Below are 20,154 nucleotides of genomic sequence, written 5' to 3'. Positions count from 1 at the left end.
GATTCTTACAAGGTGTTAACTCGGTGGAATTGATAAGACAATGGTTATCTAGTTCAGCATGTGAGTTCTCTCGTTCGGTATGATTGATTTAATCTTAACAACAAATAATGGTTCCCTAGTGATAGAATGAGACTCAGTATATACTCAGTATAATGTAATGATGTAATTATAATAGAGTGTATAAGCAGGAGCTCAAGGTCTCAGATTCAGAGAGACATTCTATCTTGGGGTGGCTCTCCTGCTTCCTCCACTGAGAACAAGGCCCATCTGAAGGGCCTCCAGAAAGCTATCTGGGGCCCAGTCAAGGAGACAGACCGTGAAGGAGACACTAAAGACTTTTGGACTTTATACCTGGTTATTCTCATGGTGCTTTGGCTAAAATGAAGGCTGGTCTCAAGACCTCCAGAAAGTTAATCAGAACATTACACATGTATTAATATAATCATGATTTTAAAACTTTTATTATTGATAGAATCAATTGTTAATTTTTTTTAAGTAAAATCCTACACTCCTGGTATAAATCTGACTTAAGTTACAATGTATGTTTGTAATATTTTAGCTAATGATTTGTTTCTCTGTCTTCTTGAAGTATTATTATCACATATTGCTTTATAAAAGGAGTTTGAGAGGATCCTTTCTTTACTTACTGTTCCAAATAATTTAATATTGTACTTGATTTTTAAAAGATGGATATGAATCTCTTCTAATGCTTTTCTCTTATCTTATTTTTATGCCCTCTTCAATTTCTAATTTTTTTCTAAAACAGGTCTGTGTAGATATATTATTTTCTCTTTGCTTTCTTTGCATTTTTGCTATGTATTGAAACAATCCTTACACTAGATTTAATTTCAGCTTCATTAGTCATATATTATCTTTCCTCTTTTTAACACTAGGGATTTGGTTTCCTTTTCTTATTAAATATTACTGATTTGCCTATTTTATCTTTTATTTTCATAAAAACCATGATTGTATAAATGCATTTGGTTTTTTACTCAATTTTATTAATCTCTTCTTTAATTTTTAGGATTTCCAATTTAGTGTTTAAGAGATTTTATTCATTCTTTTTTCTACTTTTTTATATATCCAATTCATTGGTTTGCTTTTTCTTTATTCTACTGATGTAAGCATTTAGTTATATAAAATATCCTCTGAGCATGGCTTTTGCTTTATTCCAAATGTTTTGAAATATTGTCTCATTGTCAGGATCTTATGTTTAAATTTATTCGTTAACCCACTCGATAAGATTCAGTTGTTTAATCTCAAATTATTTTTTAATCTGTTTACATAGTCCTTTATTAATGAAAATTTTTATTGCATTTTGACCTGATAAAGTTTGTGCAGATGCAGAAAGTCAGGTAGGAATAGATTATGTGATTTGCCCAAAGTTACACAGTCAGTAATTATCAGAGAAATCTGGTTTTGCCCCTTCAAAAAAGCCCCCTTATCTGTTGTGTTCACCAGTCTAAAAACATCATTACAAAAATAAATATCCAGGAGAATAAAAACATTTAGACTATGACTTTTTCTATCACCTAATATCATCAAGCAAAGTGAGCAAAATGGCTGAGGTTATACCACAGGAATGCCATGGACTATTATACAGGAGTAATAAGAAATCTTGGGATTTCAGAGACAAACTCAATCTATTTTCTTTTTTTTTTTTTAATAATTATAACTTTTTATTGACAGAACCCATGCCTGGGTAATTTTTTCCTGCATTATCCCTTGCATTCACTTCTGTTCTGACTTTTCCCCTCCCTCCCTCCCTCCACCCCCTCCCTCAGATGCAAGCAATCCTATACATGTTAAATATGTGACAGTATATCCTAAGTAAAAATAATCTGGGAAGAAAAACAAAAATGCCAACAGTTTACACTAATTTCCCAGTGTTCCTTCTCTGGGTGTAGCTGCTTCTATTCATCACTGATCAATTGAAACTGAGTTAGATCTTCTCTTTGTCGAAGAAATCCACTTCCACCAGAATACATCCTCACACAGCATCGTTGTTGAGGTATAATATAGTGATCTTCTGGTTCTGCTCAGTTCACTTAACATCAGTTCCTGTAAGTTTCTCCAATCCTCTCTGTATTCAACCTGCTGGTCATTTCTTATACAACAATAATATTCTATAATGTGCAGATACCACAATTTTTTCAGTCATTCTCCAATTTATGGGCATCCATTCATTTTCCAGTTTCTGACCACTACAAACAGGGCTGCCACAAACATTTTGGGACATACTGGTCCCTTTCCTTCTTTAGTATCTCCTTGGGTATAAGCCCAGTAGTAACACTGCTGGATCAAAGGGTATGCATAGTTTGATAAATTTTTGGGCAAAATTCCAGATTGATCTCCAAAATGGTTGCATTTGTTCACAGCTCCACCAACAACGCATCAATGTCCCAATTTTTCTGCATCCTCTCCAACATTCATCATTATTTTTTCCTGTCATCTTAACCAATCTGACAGGTGTGTAGGGGTATCTCAGAATTGTCTTAATTTGCATTTCTCTAATCAATAGTGATTTGGAACACTTTCATATGAGTGGAAATAGTTTCAATTTCTTCATCTGAGAATTATCTGTTCATATCTTTTGACCATTTATCAATTGGAGAATGGCTTGATTTCTTATAAATTAGAGTCAATTCTCTACATATTTACAAACTCAATCTATTTTCAAACCTTTATACACATTGTAAAATTGCAATGTTGAATGAAATTTATGCTGTAGGAAGATGCTTCTGTCATCATTATATTGATAAGTTTAATCTGGAGCAAGATTTATTTAGAAAGTATGAGATCCACATGAAAACCTTTCTACAAAGACAATTTTTCTAATTTTTTTTTTTACACTGTGAATATTGTGGTGTCTAGTCACCTTTATCTTCCAGGTAAATGTGATTCTTCTCTCCCCTCCGTATCCTCAGATGTAAACTCAGATGAACTTGGGCTAAAGACCTTCCTGTGCCAAGTCCAGAGGAGATTTGTTCCCAAGCAGAAAATCCCTGCTGACTGACAAGCTCTGTCCTCAATTTTTATGCCTTTATCTATGATTTCAATCGTCTATGGATTTTCTGGTGGAAATTAGGGGATGAAGTGAGCCTGAAAGATTTTCCACATGGATTATATGAATGAGATTTTTCTTCTACTATGGAACCTCTCATGTCTACTTAGGGATTAATATATATATATATATATATATATATATATATATATATATATCCAGACACTCAAAAGTTTTTCTCTAATGTGCACTATCTATTGTTAAACAAGATGTGAGCTTTGTCTGAAGGTTTCCTCATTCATGAGATTTCTGTCCCATGTGGATTTTCTGATGTCTACCAAGATCAGACCGCCGTGTGAAAGCTTTCCCACATTCATTACATTCATAAGGCTTCTCTCCAGTGTGGATTCTCCAATGGACAGCAAGACTAGAACGCTGTGTGAAAGCCTTTCCACATTGCTTACATTCATAAGGCTTCTCTCCAGTGTGCGTTCTCTGATGTTCACGAAGATCGGAGCAATATGAGAAAGCCTTTCCACATTGTTTACATTCATATGGCTTCTCTCCAGTGTGGGTTCTCATATGATAAGCAAGTTTGGCCCTCTGAGTGAAAGCCTTTCCACATTCATTACATTTATAAGGCTTCTCTCCGCTGTGGATTCTCTGATGGCTAGCAAGTTTGGAGTGCTGTATGAAAGCCATTCCACATTCCTTACATTCATAAGGTTTCTCTTTAGTGTGGATTATCTGATGCTCACGGAGATTGGAGCTCTGTATGAAAGCCTTTCCACATTGATTGCATTCATAAGGTTTCTCTCCATTGTGCATTCTCTGATGTGCATCAAGGTAGGAGCGTTTTGTGAAAGCTTTTCCACATTCATTACACTCATAAGGTTTTTCTCCAGTGTGGATTCTCTGATGCATAGCAAGATGGGAGCGATATGTGAAAGTCTTTCCACATTCTTTACATTTATAATGTTTCTTTTCAGTGTGGATTCTTTGATGTTTTACAAAATTCTTGCTGTATATGAAAGCCTTTCCACATTCACCACATTCATAAGCTTTCTCTCCAGTGTGCATTCTGCAATGGATAGCAAGCCCAGAAAGCTGTGTGAAAACCTTTCCACACTGATTACATTCATAAGGTTTCTCTATATTGTGGGTTCTCTGATGTTTTGAAAATTTGGAATAACAATGGAAATCCTTTCCACACTGATTACATTTGTAAGACTGTTTTTCTGTGTGAATTCTCTCATGTTTAGCCGAAGTAGACTGCTCTTTCACAGTCTTTTCATGTTTCTTACACTCATAAGGTTTCTCTCCAGCATGGATTCTCTGATGCTTGGCAAGGAAAGAGAGTTCAAGAAAAGTTTCATCACATTCATGACACTCAGATGTTTTCTCTTGAGGATGTGTATTCTTATCTTTAGCAACACTGGAACTCTTTCTTAAAGCTTTTTTGTGTTTAGTCCATTCACAATGTTTCTCTCCAATGTGCTTTCTTTTGTGGTTGGCAAAAACAGCTCTGTATTTACGATATTGAAAAAGGTCATTCCATGAGATCATTTTCAGGTTTGCACTCATCTCCTTCCTATCAAACTGTGTCTCTGCATCTGAAAGAAAATAAACACACTCATATATAAATATATCATCTAATGCTGGCTGATAATAAAATCAATGACTTTTATTTTCTCCAGGCAAAAGGCTTTCTAACTGAAATTGACAGATTCAATCAGTGATTTAATTAACACAGAGTTCCACACATAATACAGTGACATTGGACTCCCACAACAAACCTGACTCAATGGCAAGGTGTAGGTTCTCATCATTTAGAAACCAGGCTATGAGCTCTGAATGGCGGAGTAACCTGATCTAAATCCCTGCAAGCAGAGATTAGAACTGGAACCTGGAAACTGAGACATCTCAATCCATTGAACTAGACAGATGTTCTCCATTTTACTTTCAATCCTTTCTTTCAAATTCAATCTCAGGCACCACCTAGCTCTTCACCCCTCAGAATGTGCTTCTTTGCCTCAGTTTTCTTGTAGAATGAAGATAATAATTGTACCCATTTCCCAGGTTATTGTGAGCATCAAATGAGATTATACCTATAAAAATCTTGGCACACAGTAGGCACCATATGCCTATTAACTACTATCTTTACTATGATTTTGATTCTCTCTACCTGAACTCTTCCTTCCTTCATAAACTTCACTCCCCCTCTCTTTATATACATATGACTGTTGAACATGATGTATTTCCATTAAAAAAAAAAAGTACTTTGCCTGGATTAGCTAAGAATAAGTTTCATAAATTGTTGCTTATTCTCAAACCATCTCCAAGTTTTTATGCTGAATTTAAAACTTCTTGACAGCTTCTCTTTGTATACCCAGGGCTCAATGCAATGCATAGAACAGAACAGGCGCTTAATCGATGTTTACTGATTGGTTGACGTTACTCAGGGCTGATCACATGGCCTAACCCCATCTCGGTGCTTTCATGCTGGTCCCTCTGAGGTGCCAAATCTGTTTCCATTTCTGTCTCTTTCCTGCTCTCTCTCACCTAATGAACAAATCCCATAGTGAAAATAACAAGGGCCTCCCATATCCCTAACCTAAGGGAAGCTGTCAGTTATGTAAATTAGACCAATGATCCTCCAGGAATGGGCCAAAGGACCAGGACAAGGCAGAAAGTGGATGAATTAGGTCTGAATTCTTTCTGAGTAAGGCAGTGATCTCCACTCCATTCACAAAGTGATGAATGGAGACAGAGAAAATCACAAAAGCAGTCAGGCCCCATCTTGTCAGTCTCCCCTTTAAGAGAGGACAAAGCATGACGGAGGTCATACCATGACACGTGAGTGACTTGAATTTAAGTGAGCGAGGGTTGCACAAGGTCACCGGCCTCACTTTTCCCCCTATAGCCATCTGCGTCCAGTAGCCAGCTACAAATCAGGATTACTGCAAATGCTCTGGATGCAGGGAGAGGTAAGGTCTTCTTAAGGTAAGGTCTCCAGCAGGTCTCCTATGACTCAAGCTGTACCCATTAATGATTAAGGCTAGAGAGTAATGGAGGCAAAGAATCTCCTCTCCCACCCAGGAGAAATGACTGCTATATACACCCAGTGTCAGTCAATCAGGACCAAAACAAAGACAAAATGGGGTTCAGTAAGGGACCTATGGGTGGTCAATGAGAATCAGACTGATTTCGGTTTAAGGTTTGTTCCTTATGAAAAGAATTGGGGAGACTAGGTGGAGCAATGGATAGAGCACCAGACCTGAAGTTGAGTATCCCAGTTCAAATTTGGCCTCATACACTTAATACTTCCTAGATGTATGTCCCTAGGCAGTCACTTAACCCTGATTGCCTAAGGAAAAAAAAAGTAAGAAATCTATCCAGGGATGGTTCAGAGGTGAAGAAAGGGGGGGGAGGGGGAGGGAGGGAATGCTTTTAAGAGCATCTGTAGATAAGGGTATATTATTTCCTAGGTGAACAGAGGAAAGGAAGGAAAGAAGAAAAGAAATAGGGAAGTGGGCAAGGAAGGAAGAAGAGAGGGGGAAAAGAGAAAATGTAGGAAGAGAGGGAAAGAGGCAAGAAGGCAGTCTTCTAACTGATTGATTCCAGCTTATGACCGGCTTTCCTCAGAGGTTGCTGCTTGTCGCATATAGATCTGTACTTAACTGTAGTTTGGGAGTTGGCAGAGGATGAAACAGGGAAAAAGAATAAAGTAAAAAGGGCACAGCAGAGAACAAAAGAAAACCTACAAGGAAGCAAAAAGCAATGGATGGTTCTGAATACAATATCTTTCATTTATGGTTTATGGAAATTTATTATTATGATTTTGAATGTTCCTTATGTTCTGCTGGACATAAAACATTTTAAAAATTTGTTCTTTTCTGTCTTTTTCAATTTTGTTTTTAGTTTTAAATAAATATCAAAAATTAAAAAATAAATGCTTTTTGGCTTAACGAAGGCCCAAGAAAAGTGATATTAGACAGCTTGAGCCCTCTTTCCTTGGTTATAGATAGTTGGACATCCCAAAATTTCCAACAAAGACTTCCATTAGGATCATAGATTCTTTCTTAGAAGGGAACTGAAAGGCCATGAAGTCCAACCCCCTCACTTTACAGATGAAGAGACTGAGGTTCAGAGGCTCAGTGAGGTGCTCAGGATCTCACTAACACAAAAATCTGAAAAGGGATTCCAAGCCAGTTTTCCCACCCCCACGCCGATCACATGAAGAACCCTCCGGGACAGCAGCCGACACCCCAGCTTGCAACTCACTCACCAGGACAGGAGTTCCTCAGGCCTCCTCTCTCCACATGGGAGAAGAAATCTTCTCTGGGAACTGGAAGTCCTGGGGAGGGGAGGATAGTGAATGTGAGCTTTGAAACTTGTCATTTATTCCTCATTGGAACAGGGCTGGGGTGTGAGGCCCACTGGTGGTTCCAAGTGCAACTCAAAGATGGTTTTCAGGGTGTTTATTGCCAGGGAAAGAGGGCAGATGGGAAAGGAGGCCATGCAGGCAACCTGGAATCAGAAGATCTGATTTTGCTGGCTTCTTCCTAGCAGGATGGCCTCATCCCACTGCTTCCATTTTCTGGACATTAGAGACAGCTGGAAGCACAGAGAAGGGAACACTGGGCCTGCAGTCAGGAAGCCCCAAGTTCAAATTTGGATTTAGACACGTCCTGGCTGTGTGACTCTGGGCAAGTAATTTCATCTGTTTGCTTCAGCATACATACTCCACACCTGTAAAATGGGGATAAAGATGGCGCCAAAACAAAGGGTTTTGATGGGGAGCAAATGTGATAATGTGCATGAAGGAAGCTCTGAGCACAAGGCTTAAGATGCCAGCAAATGTATGGAAACAGCTCCTCCCTTCCCTTTCTTTCCTCTTTCTGTACAGGCCTTTGGGGATGTAGGAAGGAAGAACAAGGGCCCACTTGCTGTGCTGGTGATTATGAGTTACACCAGGGCAGTGAGGTAAAAGTTTGTTACATATATATGTTTTATATATATATATATATATATATTTACCAAAAGAACATTGTGAAGACAAAATAGTTCTCCTCCCTCCCCCAAGAGGAAGGGGATTCCTTCTCCTATCCCATGTTCAGTAAAAAGAGGCAGGATCAGTTTTCAGAAGATTTGCAGACAAAACTGCTGGCTCCCATCCTACAAATGTAAAGACCACTCATAGGAGAATCAGGCAGCAGGAGGACCCCCAAGAGGGGACTGGAGGCAGCCCTTGGGCCTTTGAGAACTGGTAAAATCCTGAAACTCTGCACCCAAGGGAAGGGATGGTGACATTCGTTTTGATGGCAGTTCCAGAGTTCCAAGGGAAGTACTGCTTACCCAGGGAGAGCAAGTTCGCAGCATTCTCCAGCATGACCTCCTTGTGCAGCTCTTTCTGATCCGGGTTCAACAGACCCCACTCCTCAGGGCTGAAGTCCACAGCTACATCCTTGAAGGTCACCAACTCCTAAAACACCAAAACCCAGAGGATGTAAGAGTTGAAACACACTTCACAACTGACCTAATCCAATGCTCCTCAATTTCCAAAAGGGATCTGAAGCATGGAGGAGAGATCTGCCCAAAGGTGACAGCTCCTTACAGGATTCAGAGCCAGCACTGAAAAAGTCCCCCAAAGAACAATGGAATACAGAGAAACACATTTTATATTTTGTGTTGGAATAAAATTGAGAAATGTCTTACTAGGAAATGGCACTGACTGTGCAATCGGGAAAGTTATGGGTTCTACGAGAGAGGAGGATTTGTGGAGGTGAAATAAAACAGTGCTATATTAAGAAAATGGCATGAAATGTTTGTGTGAAGCTAGCAAGTATTATATGCTGTAGAGCTAAAACATTTCCATGATCACTGAGAAGAAAGTTTTTCAAAGGCCAGAAATTAAGTCTTATCCAGATGAAACACTATCCTTCTCTCGCAACAGTATTTTATTTTTCCAAATGCATGTACAGATAGTTTTCAACATTCATTTTTGTAAGATTTTGCATTCCAGATTTCAGAATCATACACTTCTTAATGGATCTGGCCCAGTGGTCACATCCTGTATGAGAACACTTGGAAGCAGAATTATGCAAAGGCTTCCCACCTACACTGTTCACAGTTGGTATGGACACAGCTGCCAACATGTTGTCTTCCATGTTAGAATGGAAGGTTCTTGAGGGTAGGGAGTGATTTTTCCTTCTTTGAATCTCCTCTATATTTGCACAGAGCCTCTTCCTTTTCTAAATGTCTGTTGCTTTCGCCCAAGCAATGGTAAAGGCTTGTGATGAGATGACTCTAATGGAGTTATTCTAGAAGTACTTAATTGTAGCTTAGGGGGCATGGAGGGTCTCAGGAGATAAAGAAAATAAAATGGTGTAATATTCTCTCTAAAATGTAATGTTCTTTGTTGAGGTTTTCGTGAGGTCTCTGGAGGCAGCCTTCCTTTCAGTTCATTAATCACCACAAGTTCAGCCAGGTATTAAAATCCAAATCCTTTATTACTCTTTCCAAGTCTTATCTCCTTTCCTGAGACCTGGTTAGTTTTTTTAGAGGCCTATCTCTCTCCTTGGTTTCAAGAGCTTGAGCTCATGTCTCCTTCTCTGGCTTTTGAATCTCCCGAATCCAAAGGTTTGTGCTTCAGTCTCCAGCCACCACAAAGATGGACGATGGAATGAATCTGTCTCAGCCTCAGAGAGCTTCTAGTGCACTTGTCCCTGAATCTCTAAATCTCCGTGGCGGAGACTTCTAGTCTATAAGCTCCACACTGAGTATACACCAATCATTATATCACTAGGAAAGTATTATTTGTTGTAGGATTAAATCAATGATAAACTAGACTTAACCATTGTCTCCTGAGTTCCACTTAGTACCTTGTTTCAAGTTCTGGCCCATAACAAAATGGAATAAAAGAAAACCTACCAGGAACAAAGAAAGGCTGGACAGCTCCTGAACCATGTGTAGCATTTAATATACTGCTTTGTTTTATATCAAATCTTCTGTAGGTTCTGCTGGTTACCTGACTTTTTTTCTTCTATTATTTTGTATTTAAGTTAATATACACTAAAAAGGGCTGCTAAATGGCACAGTGGATAGGGCACTGGGCCTGAAATCAGGAGAACCAAAAAAAAAAAAAAAATGGTAAAGAGAAGGGATTCAGAGAGATTTGGGAAGATCTGTGTGCCCTGAGGCAGTTGGAGCTGAGTAACAGCAGGAGGACAATTTCTGCTCTGCTACCAGCCAGAGAAAGGACAAGAGTTGGGGAAGCAGGGTCCCGCTCCAGAGAATACTCAGGGCCAAGGGTTTCCAGTGGCTACAGGAGGGACTTTGGCTACAGGACAACGAGAGAAGCTAGAAGGTGTGTGATTGTCAGTATGAGTATAGTGGAGAATTGATGCTGGACTAAAGTAAAGACATGATACCTACAGGACCGACATTAATGAGTGAAGTGGTCACCCTTGTCAGTGACCATATTGAGGGGAAATTTAAGCAAACATCTTGGGGCAGCAACTGGGGAAGGAGGTTAGTGCTCAAGATGCCAAAGGGATAAGGAATCAGTCCAAAACCTAGCAGAGAGGAGGGCAGTGTTATTCTTACTGCATTCACTTTCCTGCCCATTTTTGTAAAGGATCCACAGATAAGAGATGGCCAGACTCACAGACCATCCTCCAGATCTGTGGAAATGGCCCCTTGGGCTGATGTTGCCACATCTGTAGCAGAATACACCACCTGGGTTGGGGGTTTTGGCCTCAAAAGCCATTCTTTCTGGCTGCAGGCTCTCTCCTTGGTCCAGGCCTTGGTCCTTTGCAGGCTATTGCTGGAGGATGATTACAATGAATCAAATGTGTTTCCCTTCTTTTCCTGGACAGGGGATAGCTGCAGGAAATTACAGAGAGTGAGTTTCCAGGGAAGTTACTAGACCTTAGGGCAGAGACCCCAACCAACAAGGGGACGGAGGCTGAAAGGAGGGACAGGTTGGAAAATGAAAATGGTAAAATCAAGATGGGAGAGAAAAGCCAGGATATTCCCTGAACTCTTTGGTTACTTATGAAATATATAATGGATTTTTGTGGTATCCACTGTGCCACCTAGCTACCCATCACTCCAGAATCTTAATGGAAAGTTATTTCATAGGCATATTTCATAGAGCACCAGCCCTAAAGTCAGGAGGACCTGAGTTCAAATCTGGCCTCAGACACTTAAGGCTTCCTTGCTGTAGGACCCTGGGCAAGTCACTTGACCTCAATTGTCTCTGCAAAAAATGGTTCTGGAGTGACAGAACTTACCAAACAATGGGGAGAAACAATTTTCCAGTCTTAGAAAACTTGCAAAAAGATTTATCTCACTTGGGGAAAATAGTCCCAACAAAGATCAACAACCGAGGTCCAGAGGTCCCTGGCACAGCAGGTGAACAGCCAGTTCCAGACCACTTGGCACAACTGACAAGGAGCCAGCCCCAGAAGTCCTGTCTTTGAAGCAAGAAGTCAGTAGCCAAGCATCTGGCCCCAGAGCAAAAACGTGGGACAGTGTCCGCTGCTCTGGGAAATGAGAAAAGCCACAACAAAATAAAAAGCTCTGACAATAGAAAATTATTGTGGTTGAAGGAAGTTCAAAAGGCAAATTTGCAAGAAGACAAAATCAAAATTCTCCAAAGTGAAATCTCAAAGAGAAATTGGTCACAGGTCCAAAAGTCCTCCTGAAGGAGCTCCAAAAGGATTTTTTAAATCCAGTAAGAGAAGTACAATAAAAATTAGGAAAAGAAATGAGAGTGGAACTAGAGAATCATGAAAAAAAAAAAAGAGTCACCAGTTTGGTTTAATGAAAGCACAAAAATCCACTAAAGCAAACAACTCCTTTAAAAGAATTGGCTGAAATGAATTTGGAAGCAGCCAGAAGCAATTAGAAATATTGTTCAGGCACAGTCAGGATTGCAATATGATATTCCAGAAGGCAAAGGAACATGGATTACAGCCAAAAAATAACAAAACTACACAACAAAACTAAACCTCATCTTTCACAAAAGAAAACACTTAATGAAAAGGGGAATTTTAGACATTCTTGATGAAAAGGCCCAAGCAGAACAGAGAATTCCAATTTTCAAATTAAAGATTCAAGAGTAGCATAAAAAAGTAAAGAGGAAAGAAAAAGAAATAACTAAGTTAACAAGACTAAACTGTTTATGTCCCTGCATGAGCTAATACTTGTAACTCAAATTAAGAACTAAATTTCTACTGGCTTGTTGTTTGGCCTTTGTTCTCTAAGAGGACCCAGACATTTGGAAGGGGAAGCCAAAACCAGGAAGTTAGTTAGTTGAATGGAATCAGGGGAAAACAGGGTGGGGAGGTGCAAACTCACCAGCCTCCCTTCCTTGTCCAGAGCCACCTGGCTCCAGTGGCCAGATAAAGATCAGGATGACTGAAGATGGCCCTGAAGCAGTGAAGACCTTGACCTTAAGCTAAACTCTCAGTCTGAAGGAGGCAACACCAGAGAGGGATTAAAGCCTGGAAAGAAATGAAGTCGACGATGTTCTCTTTTACCCAGTCAAAAACAAGTCCCGGAGGGAAAAGTCCCCAGGGCTATTGGCCACAGGGGCAGGCAGTGTTTACAAGATAGGGAATAAGATGACTGTGATGGAATAGTATAAAATTGAAGATGGGCTCACCTTCTCTTACTCCTGTTCTTCTGACTCCCTTCCTCTCTCCCACGTTCTACAGACCCAAGAGACATAAGAGATTTGGCTCCCCAGATGGGATGAAAGTGTGTAGAACCCCAATGTCCCCAGAGTCAAAAATCTCCTTGCCAGTGATACTGGGTCTTTCCAGCATCCCTTCTCCCCAACAGACATATTGCCTACTAAATAAACTGACTGAGGGATAAAGTAAGGATGTAATAAGGGCTCTGAGATGGAGCCCCCAGGGAAAGACAAGAGGATGACTAAGGCTGGGAGACAATCCAGTCTGGGGTTCAGCTGCTAGAACCTGTGGTGAGGGAGGGGGCAGGGAGCTAGGAAACATTGTTAAAAAAAAAAAAAAAAAAAAAGAATAAATTTAAGTGTCCAGAAGTGATTCAAGTGGGTAGTTGAAACAGGAAAAAAGGGATGGCTGCGTCCTGAAATCTAATTGGAAGATGGGGGAAGGTTCCTAAGACTTGAGTAGATTTTAGGCTTAGAATCCTGAAAGGGAATGTGGAAATAGTGAGTCACATGCCTGGGAAGGAACCCAAGATCTGTGGGTCCAGAGAAGTTGGCCCAGGAAACAGCTTCAGTTCCTTCAACCAAGGAGGGTTCCTGGGGGCAGAAAGGCATTTAGGGCTCACAATCAATACAGTAAACAGGAGCTGGAGGCAGAGCTAGGACACCCGGGTCCAGAAGGGGAGCCTGAAAGTGGGTCTCCTGGGTTACTATAGGTAAAGTCTGATCTTTGAGCAAATATGACCCGAGGGAAAGCTTGAGGAAAGAGACACTGGATATTTGTGAAGTGTTTGGGAATCTGAAAAAGAGGTAGGGGTCAAGAATTCATCAAGTAGCCAGACCTGGAAGGAAGTTGTATTGACAGAAGGGGAGGCCACTGGCCATCAGAGCAGATAAGAAGTGTGAATGCTTGTGCAAGAGCAGCCAGCAGAAGGCAGAACTTGTGAGGAGCCCTGGCTCACACCTACCTGGGTCTTTCCCCAGCAGAGATGTTTTGCAGCAAGTAGAAAATGGCAGATCCAAGAGAATGCCCAGAGATCTCAGTTCCAAGACTTCCTGCTTCCCATTGATGTACTCCTGTAAAGTCCTCTGAGTCTCAAAAGCCCCAAGCAGCCCAACCCTTGAAACCAAGAAGGTGGGACCTCTCTCCCAAACTCATTCAGGGTGATGACCTCTGAGTACTGTTTGCCTCCCCTCCCCTCCCCTAGCCCTGCCCATCATCACATGGCCAATGGCTATTGGAATGGCTCTTCTCCAGCCTAGACTCCTCCCTTCCAAACTCCACCCTAGGACTCTTATTTCACCTGGCCACTTCTCCACCAAGCTGTTCATCTTATCTCCCATGAGCTCCTCCTCCTCCAGGCTTCCATCACCTGATGTTTTGTTGGAGGAAGGATTCAGGACTTTTATCTTGCCACTGGACTCGGCAGAGCACTGCCTCCCTTATGTCCCATTCAAACACAAATCAAGAAATCTCCCTTTTATCTGTGGTCCTTTTCTAGAACAAAACATCATGGACCACAGAAATTTCCTAGATTCAGAAAAATGAACACTTTCTAGAAGCCTTCCCAGTGAAAACATTATGATTTTCAGGTTATTTGGTTTTATATTGTATTTGTAATGAATATTTTATATTATATTCCATATATACACGAATAATTTAGATTTCTCAAAGTTGCCTTTTCTGGGTTAGGAGGCAGGACTCATAATGCAGCTTAAAATGGTCAAACACTCTGATAATGTGTATTCTTATGTTCTATTGTACTTATGTACAATAATTGAACCAAATGGAAAACTGGGAAAGCTGTTCTTATCACAGAACTCTGTGCTTTGGAGAGGGCTGGTCACAACCTCAAGATTTGAAATAATCCAAGAACTGTTGTATTGAGACTTCCATTGGAAATACAAACTCTGGGATTCTATTGTAACTTGCCTTCCCCTTCCTTCCCATGTACCTATTGTGCCACAAGTGGAGATCTCCTGCCCAGGAGAACTTCCAGTTTGCAAACTGTATCCTCACTGAGAAAGTGATAACTTAAACAGGTACTTCATTTCCAAAACCTGCCTCCAGGCCAGCTCTCCACACATTCATTACATTTATGAGGCTTTTCACCAGGATGAATCTTGTATCTAATAAGATTTGAATTAAACAAAGACCTCACACTGTTTGTGTGTTTTTGCTGCAGTTTGAAATCTAAAATGTTAAGCAAGAAATTAAGATAATTTATCTCATTGATAATATTTCTTTCCAGGGTGAATTTTCTAAAGGGGCCAACAAATTCTGATTTAAGGCCCAGCCATCTTCATTACATATGTAAGTATTTCACATTGACTAGCCAACATTTAGTCTTCATTTGGGCTGGGACTGGCTCAGACTGAATGTAAATAGCAATTTTTTTTTTCCATTTTGACAAAAAAATTAAAATTAACAAATAGGGCATAATATGCTAGTAAACTTACATTTATCTTTAAAACCCTACTTGATTCCTCCCATTTTATATCTCATATGCTTTTCCGGACACATTTTCACAGCTTTTCAATTATATAAAAATATAGTTGGCATTGCAGTGGGTATAGAGAGCTAGGGCTAGAGTTCAAATCTGACTTTATACACTTTCCAGTTGTGATGGTGTGCAAATCACTTAACCTCCATTTGTCTCCGTTTGCTAAATATAAACATAATAAGTGTTTTATATATTGTAACTATTATTATGGCTATTATTTTAAATGTTTTGAACAGTTCTTTCCACAGAGAATTTTCTTAATTGTTACTTTGGGTTGTATAATTTTAAAATTAATGATTTATCTGTCTGCCTCAGTTTCTCTATTTGAGAGAATGAGGAAAATAACAAGCCTAAACTGTAAGGCTAAATCAATCAGTCCAACAATAAACACTTATTAAATCCCTCCTCTTTGTCAGATCCTGAATGACAGGGGTTTTCCAAAAAGATAAATAACCATCTCTGCCCACAACAAGCTCACAAAATAATGGGAGAAACAACAAGCAAAAAAATAACTTGTAAACAAACTACAGGTAAGATGAATAAGATATCATTGAAAAGTGAGAAACGGTGGAAGCTAGAGTGCTTATGGACGAAATGAACTGTGAAAGCTGTCTCACAAGGTGGAGACACTGTTCTAAAAATGAGTGAAGATTGGCTATACCCCAGGCCCAAGTTTCTTTCTCCAGAAATCACCAGTTTTGCAAAAGAATGGGATCATATAATCCTTTTCTTGAGGGACTAAGTTAGGGCTAATTGGCATTAAAATTCATATAAGGCAATTTAATAATCGTAAAGATGTGATTGGTTAGAAGTTTTTCCTCATTTAGGATTTGGAATGTGAGGTCATTTCTGCTGACTAATCAGGGCAAAGGTCCAATTTATAGGGAATTTTAGCCCTGATCCTTATGTAATCTTTGCTGCTGACTGTCTCTTACCTCTCTTCACTGCCAGACCACCTTAGGTGGCTGGGGAGATGCTCAAATCTCCCAAGGTCTTGCAAATTAAAACTTCTTTGTTTTCTACATCAAGATGCCTCTGATTTGTTGAAGTTGAAGGTCTTCTGCCCCACAGTTAAAGGTTTCCTGTAGAAAGAAAGCTTTCAGTTGGAAAATGAAGGTAACTAGGAGGCACAGATGAGGGAGAGCACATTACAGAGAATAGCCAGAGAAATGTCTTGAAGGTGAGAAATAGGGTATCATCTTCCTGGAATAGCAAGGAAGCCATTGTCATGAGATCCCAAAGAACTAAGGTGTAAGAACCCTGCTCATAATCAGTGAAGAATAGAAAGAGTTCACATTTGCAGTTTGGTAGACAATCCCTGGTGTTTACTGAGTCCGGGAAAATCGGATCTTCAGAAAAATCACCTTGTTGGCTAAATGAAGGCTGCATTGGCGTCAGACAGCCTGGAATCGGATCAACCCACAAGCAGGCTGCTGCCGTACTCCAAGGGTGAGGTGACAAGGAGCTACAGCAAGGTTGAAACATCAGTGTAGAGAAGATGGATGGCAGAGATGTTGCAGGGTTGACATGATGTAAGTGAGGATAAGAAACAGAATTCAAGGAGGACATCTAGGATGTGAGCCTGAGAGACCGAGAAAGTAGTGGGGACCTTAACAGGAAGAGGGAAAGGAGAAGGAAAAGAATATGAGTTCAGTCTTACATGGTAATTGTAAGACATTTCAAATTAGAGAACTAGTTCTATATGTCTAAATGACAATTTGGAACAGAGAGGGTTGAGGTTGATTGACCTCAATATTTTATATTGAAGAGTATTTTATTTCCCAATTACAAGTAAAGGCAATTTTTAACACTTTAAATTCTTTTTTCAGTTCCAAGTTCTCTCCCTCCCCTTTTCACTTCCTCTCACCTTAAGATGATAAGCGATTTACAATAGTTATATAGGTACAATGATGCAAAACATTTCCTCAAGAATTTTCACCTCATAAAAACTGAATAGGGCAAAATTGAAGGCTCCTGATCCAGGTTACCAGTGCTGGCCAGACGTTCTGCTGGGCTGTGGACAAGGACTAATGAGCACTTCCTAGGAAAATGCAGCATTTTAGAGAGCAAAAACATTTCCAGGGCAGCAGTTGAAGGACCCTACATGTGACTTAGGTGAGAACTGTTGCCGAGATTGAGCCCCTGGACAGAATTCAGAACATAAGAGTAAGGAGGAGCTGAGGGTAAATGCAGCATTACTCAAAACTCAGAAATCAAACTTGATTATAATAATGATCACTGTTATAAGCTGTTAAAAATAAATATAAATTTATTTTTATAAACATGTATGTAAAAATAAATCAAATCAAATCACATTAAAATTCAGGATGAGTGAAGAAAGGAAACAAACAAAGAACCTGACAATAGCTACTTTGCTATACAAGATCTGGGTTAATATTCAAAGAGTTAGGTTAAAAACAAGCCATTCCTGTCTTAAAGAATAACATCAGAGGTAAACAACAAGTTCAAAAGGAGCCCCTGGAAGAACATAAAAAGAAATTCAAAAATCAAATAAGAGATCAAGGAAATATAGAGGGGGGAGGGGAGGAATGAAAGCAATCCAAGAAATTAGGAAAAGTTAATCAATTTGAAAGAGGTAAAAAAAAAAAATCCTTGAAAAATAGAATTGAACCAGAGGAATCAAGTGACCTTATGAGACACTAATAATAATAATAATAATAATAATTAAACTAGAAAATGTTTCAGATTCTCTTCTGAAACATCTCAGTAGAAAAACTGGAGAACAAAACTGTAGTGTTCTTCTTTTCTCAAATATGATCATTCTCTGGGAGCAGATTTCTTTTGGGGGCTTTTGGAGGTAGCCTTAGTTTCAGTTCAGTGTAATAATCACCTTAAATGCACCCAGCTGTTAAAAGTGCAGATCCTTTATTGTCTATTCCAAAATAGCCCAGTTAGCTTTCTTAGAGACCTATCTCTCTCCTTGGTTCCAAGAGCTCCCGTTGCCAGTCCTTTGCCTTTTCCAGCTTCAGCCTCTCTTTTTCCAAATCCTTCCTTCTGCCTCACTGCAGTCTCTGGCTTCTCAATCTCCCCAACTCACCCCTGGCTGAGGCTCCAAGAAGTTCTTATATATAATCTCTTAAAGGTGTGAACTCAAAGGTTGACTCCTCCTCCGAGAATGGGATTGTGGGAGCTGTGACTTGTGAATCTCCTCCACTGAACCTGTGAATCTCCCAACTCAGTCCTGATTTGTGAATCTCCAATGCTAATGGGTGAACTAATGTGTCAACTCTTAAAAATGTGAACTTAAGTACATAAACATTGTTTCTATCAATTCCAGTGAATTAGCACCTTGTATCAAATTCTGGCCCATAACGCAGAACAAGGAGATACAATATAACAATTGTTAAACTACCTAAAAGTGATTATTTTAAAAAAATTCTGGATACAATATTACAAGAAATTATGAAAGAAAATTGCCCTGACTTCTAGAACAAGGGTAAAGAAGTGGAAAGAGAAAAAAATCTAATGCTCACTGAATGAAAGAGATCAAAGGAGGAAAACTTACAAGAACATCCTAGCAAAGTTTCAAAATTCCCAGGTTAAGGAGAAAATATTGCAATCCAACAAGAAAGTAAGACAGACTTCAATACTGCAGAAATAGTCAGGATTTCATAAAACCCAGCAGTTTCTATTCTAAAAGAACATGGTTTTTGGTTACATTAAATTTCAAAGAACAAAAGAATTGAAATGGCATCTTGAATAATTTACCCAATAATCTGGAATATGGAATTAGGGGAAAATACACATTTGACAAACTGAGCAACTTTCATGTATTTGTAATAAAAAGACCAGAACTCAATGGAAAATTTAATATAAAAGATCCAGAAAAAAAGAAAACCTTAAGGACTAATTCCTAGGCACTCATTAAGGATAATTATTTACTTATATATGTGAAAATGTTCTCAGTATAACTGTAGGTAGTTTCAAAGGTTGGGATTGAATTGTGTATAATGGGATAGAGAAGGGCAAAAGGAAAGAGTTATAAAAATTGGGCAAGAGGAAGAACTAGAACTGAGAAAGCAGGTGGGGGCTGGGGGGGTGGAGAGCTGGTAACACTGTAACCTTCCTCTCTGAATTGTAGAAAAAACAATGCATACATGGAAGGATGTAGGAGCCTTCTGAACATATAGAGGTGAGAAAACAGGGATGGGGTGGAGCAAGGACTTCTAGCTGGATAGGACTGGGACCGGGAGAGTGGGAGAGAAGATAAAGTCACAGGAATAGGGGAAAAGGGAACTTTAAAAAGTAATGGTGAGTAAAAACAAGATGGAAGGACATTCAGTTGTTTGATGGGATGTTTGCCATTTTAAAAGAAAAATGTTTAAATTTTTTTTAATGAAATTGCACTGATCCCCATCAATCAGGAAATCCCTGACCAAGTTTCTGATGTTTGATTGTAATGGAGTCTCTGGTCTGTGAGAAGTGAGCTCAGTGGTGTTAGAAAGACAGAAAAGACTTTAAATGAAGAGTGAAATGAGCAGGATCAAAAGAACACTATAGGCAGCAGGTGTAATGCCAGAGAAACTGAGGCAAGATAGAGATTAGAGAGTTTTTAATATTTTATTTGGATTTCTGAGAGGGAGAGACTGTGCTGGGGGCATGATGCCCCCAGGGCTGATGTCCAAAGCAGCCAGCAGCAAATGTGAGTTCTCAATGACCTATTTATAGCTCCTAGCTCAGGTAGCTAAACAAAGGCAGGGGGTGAGTCCCAAAGGAGGGGGAATCTCCATGCAGGGACCATCAACACAGTTCTGACAGGTTGGGAGATAGGACCATAAATTCTTGCAAACTGGGAGTTAAAGAGGTGTCCAGTTTAGAGCCAGGAAGTCTGGATTTAGAGGTATAAACAATGCCAATTAGGTATCTGAGATAGGACATCTGGAGTCTTATCTTCTGGAATGTCAGATCTCCACTGCCCTAATCAT

The 20,154-nt window shown here is 39.6% G+C and overlaps 1 protein-coding gene across 1 annotated transcript; it reads right to left on the bottom strand.

The window, feature by feature from the left end:
• Window positions 1-2,591: 2,591 nt before the first annotated feature.
• On the bottom strand, window positions 2,592-8,525 carry LOC116422955 (zinc finger protein OZF-like). Its single transcript, XM_031963557.1, has 3 exons — window positions 8,363-8,525; window positions 7,293-7,361; window positions 2,592-4,617 (listed from the first exon to the last, which is right to left on the bottom strand). Exons 1-3 carry the CDS (start codon window positions 8,394-8,396, stop codon window positions 3,299-3,301), a joined length of 1,422 nt encoding a protein of 473 aa, XP_031819417.1. The 5' UTR covers window positions 8,397-8,525; the 3' UTR covers window positions 2,592-3,298.
• Window positions 8,526-20,154: the final 11,629 nt, after the last annotated feature.

Source organism: Sarcophilus harrisii, chromosome 3 (assembly GCF_902635505.1).
Source record: "Sarcophilus harrisii chromosome 3, mSarHar1.11, whole genome shotgun sequence".
Lineage (NCBI taxonomy): Eukaryota > Metazoa > Chordata > Mammalia > Dasyuromorphia > Dasyuridae > Sarcophilus > Sarcophilus harrisii.
This window is presented reverse-complemented; position numbering and strand designations above follow the sequence as displayed.

What these genes read in the sequence shown, in the direction of transcription:
- LOC116422955 (XM_031963557.1), bottom strand. Translation starts at nt 8,396, where the DNA reads ATGCTGGAGAATGCTGCGAACTTGCTCTCCCTGG. An exon ending in TGCGAACTTGCTCTCCCTGG is followed by an intron (nt 7,362 to 8,362) that starts GTAAGCAGTACT and finishes TCCCCTCCCCAG; the next exon opens with GACTTCCAGTTCCCAGAGAA. An exon ending in CCTGAGGAACTCCTGTCCTG is followed by an intron (nt 4,618 to 7,292) that starts GTGAGTGAGTTG and finishes ATTTTCTTTCAG; the next exon opens with ATGCAGAGACACAGTTTGAT.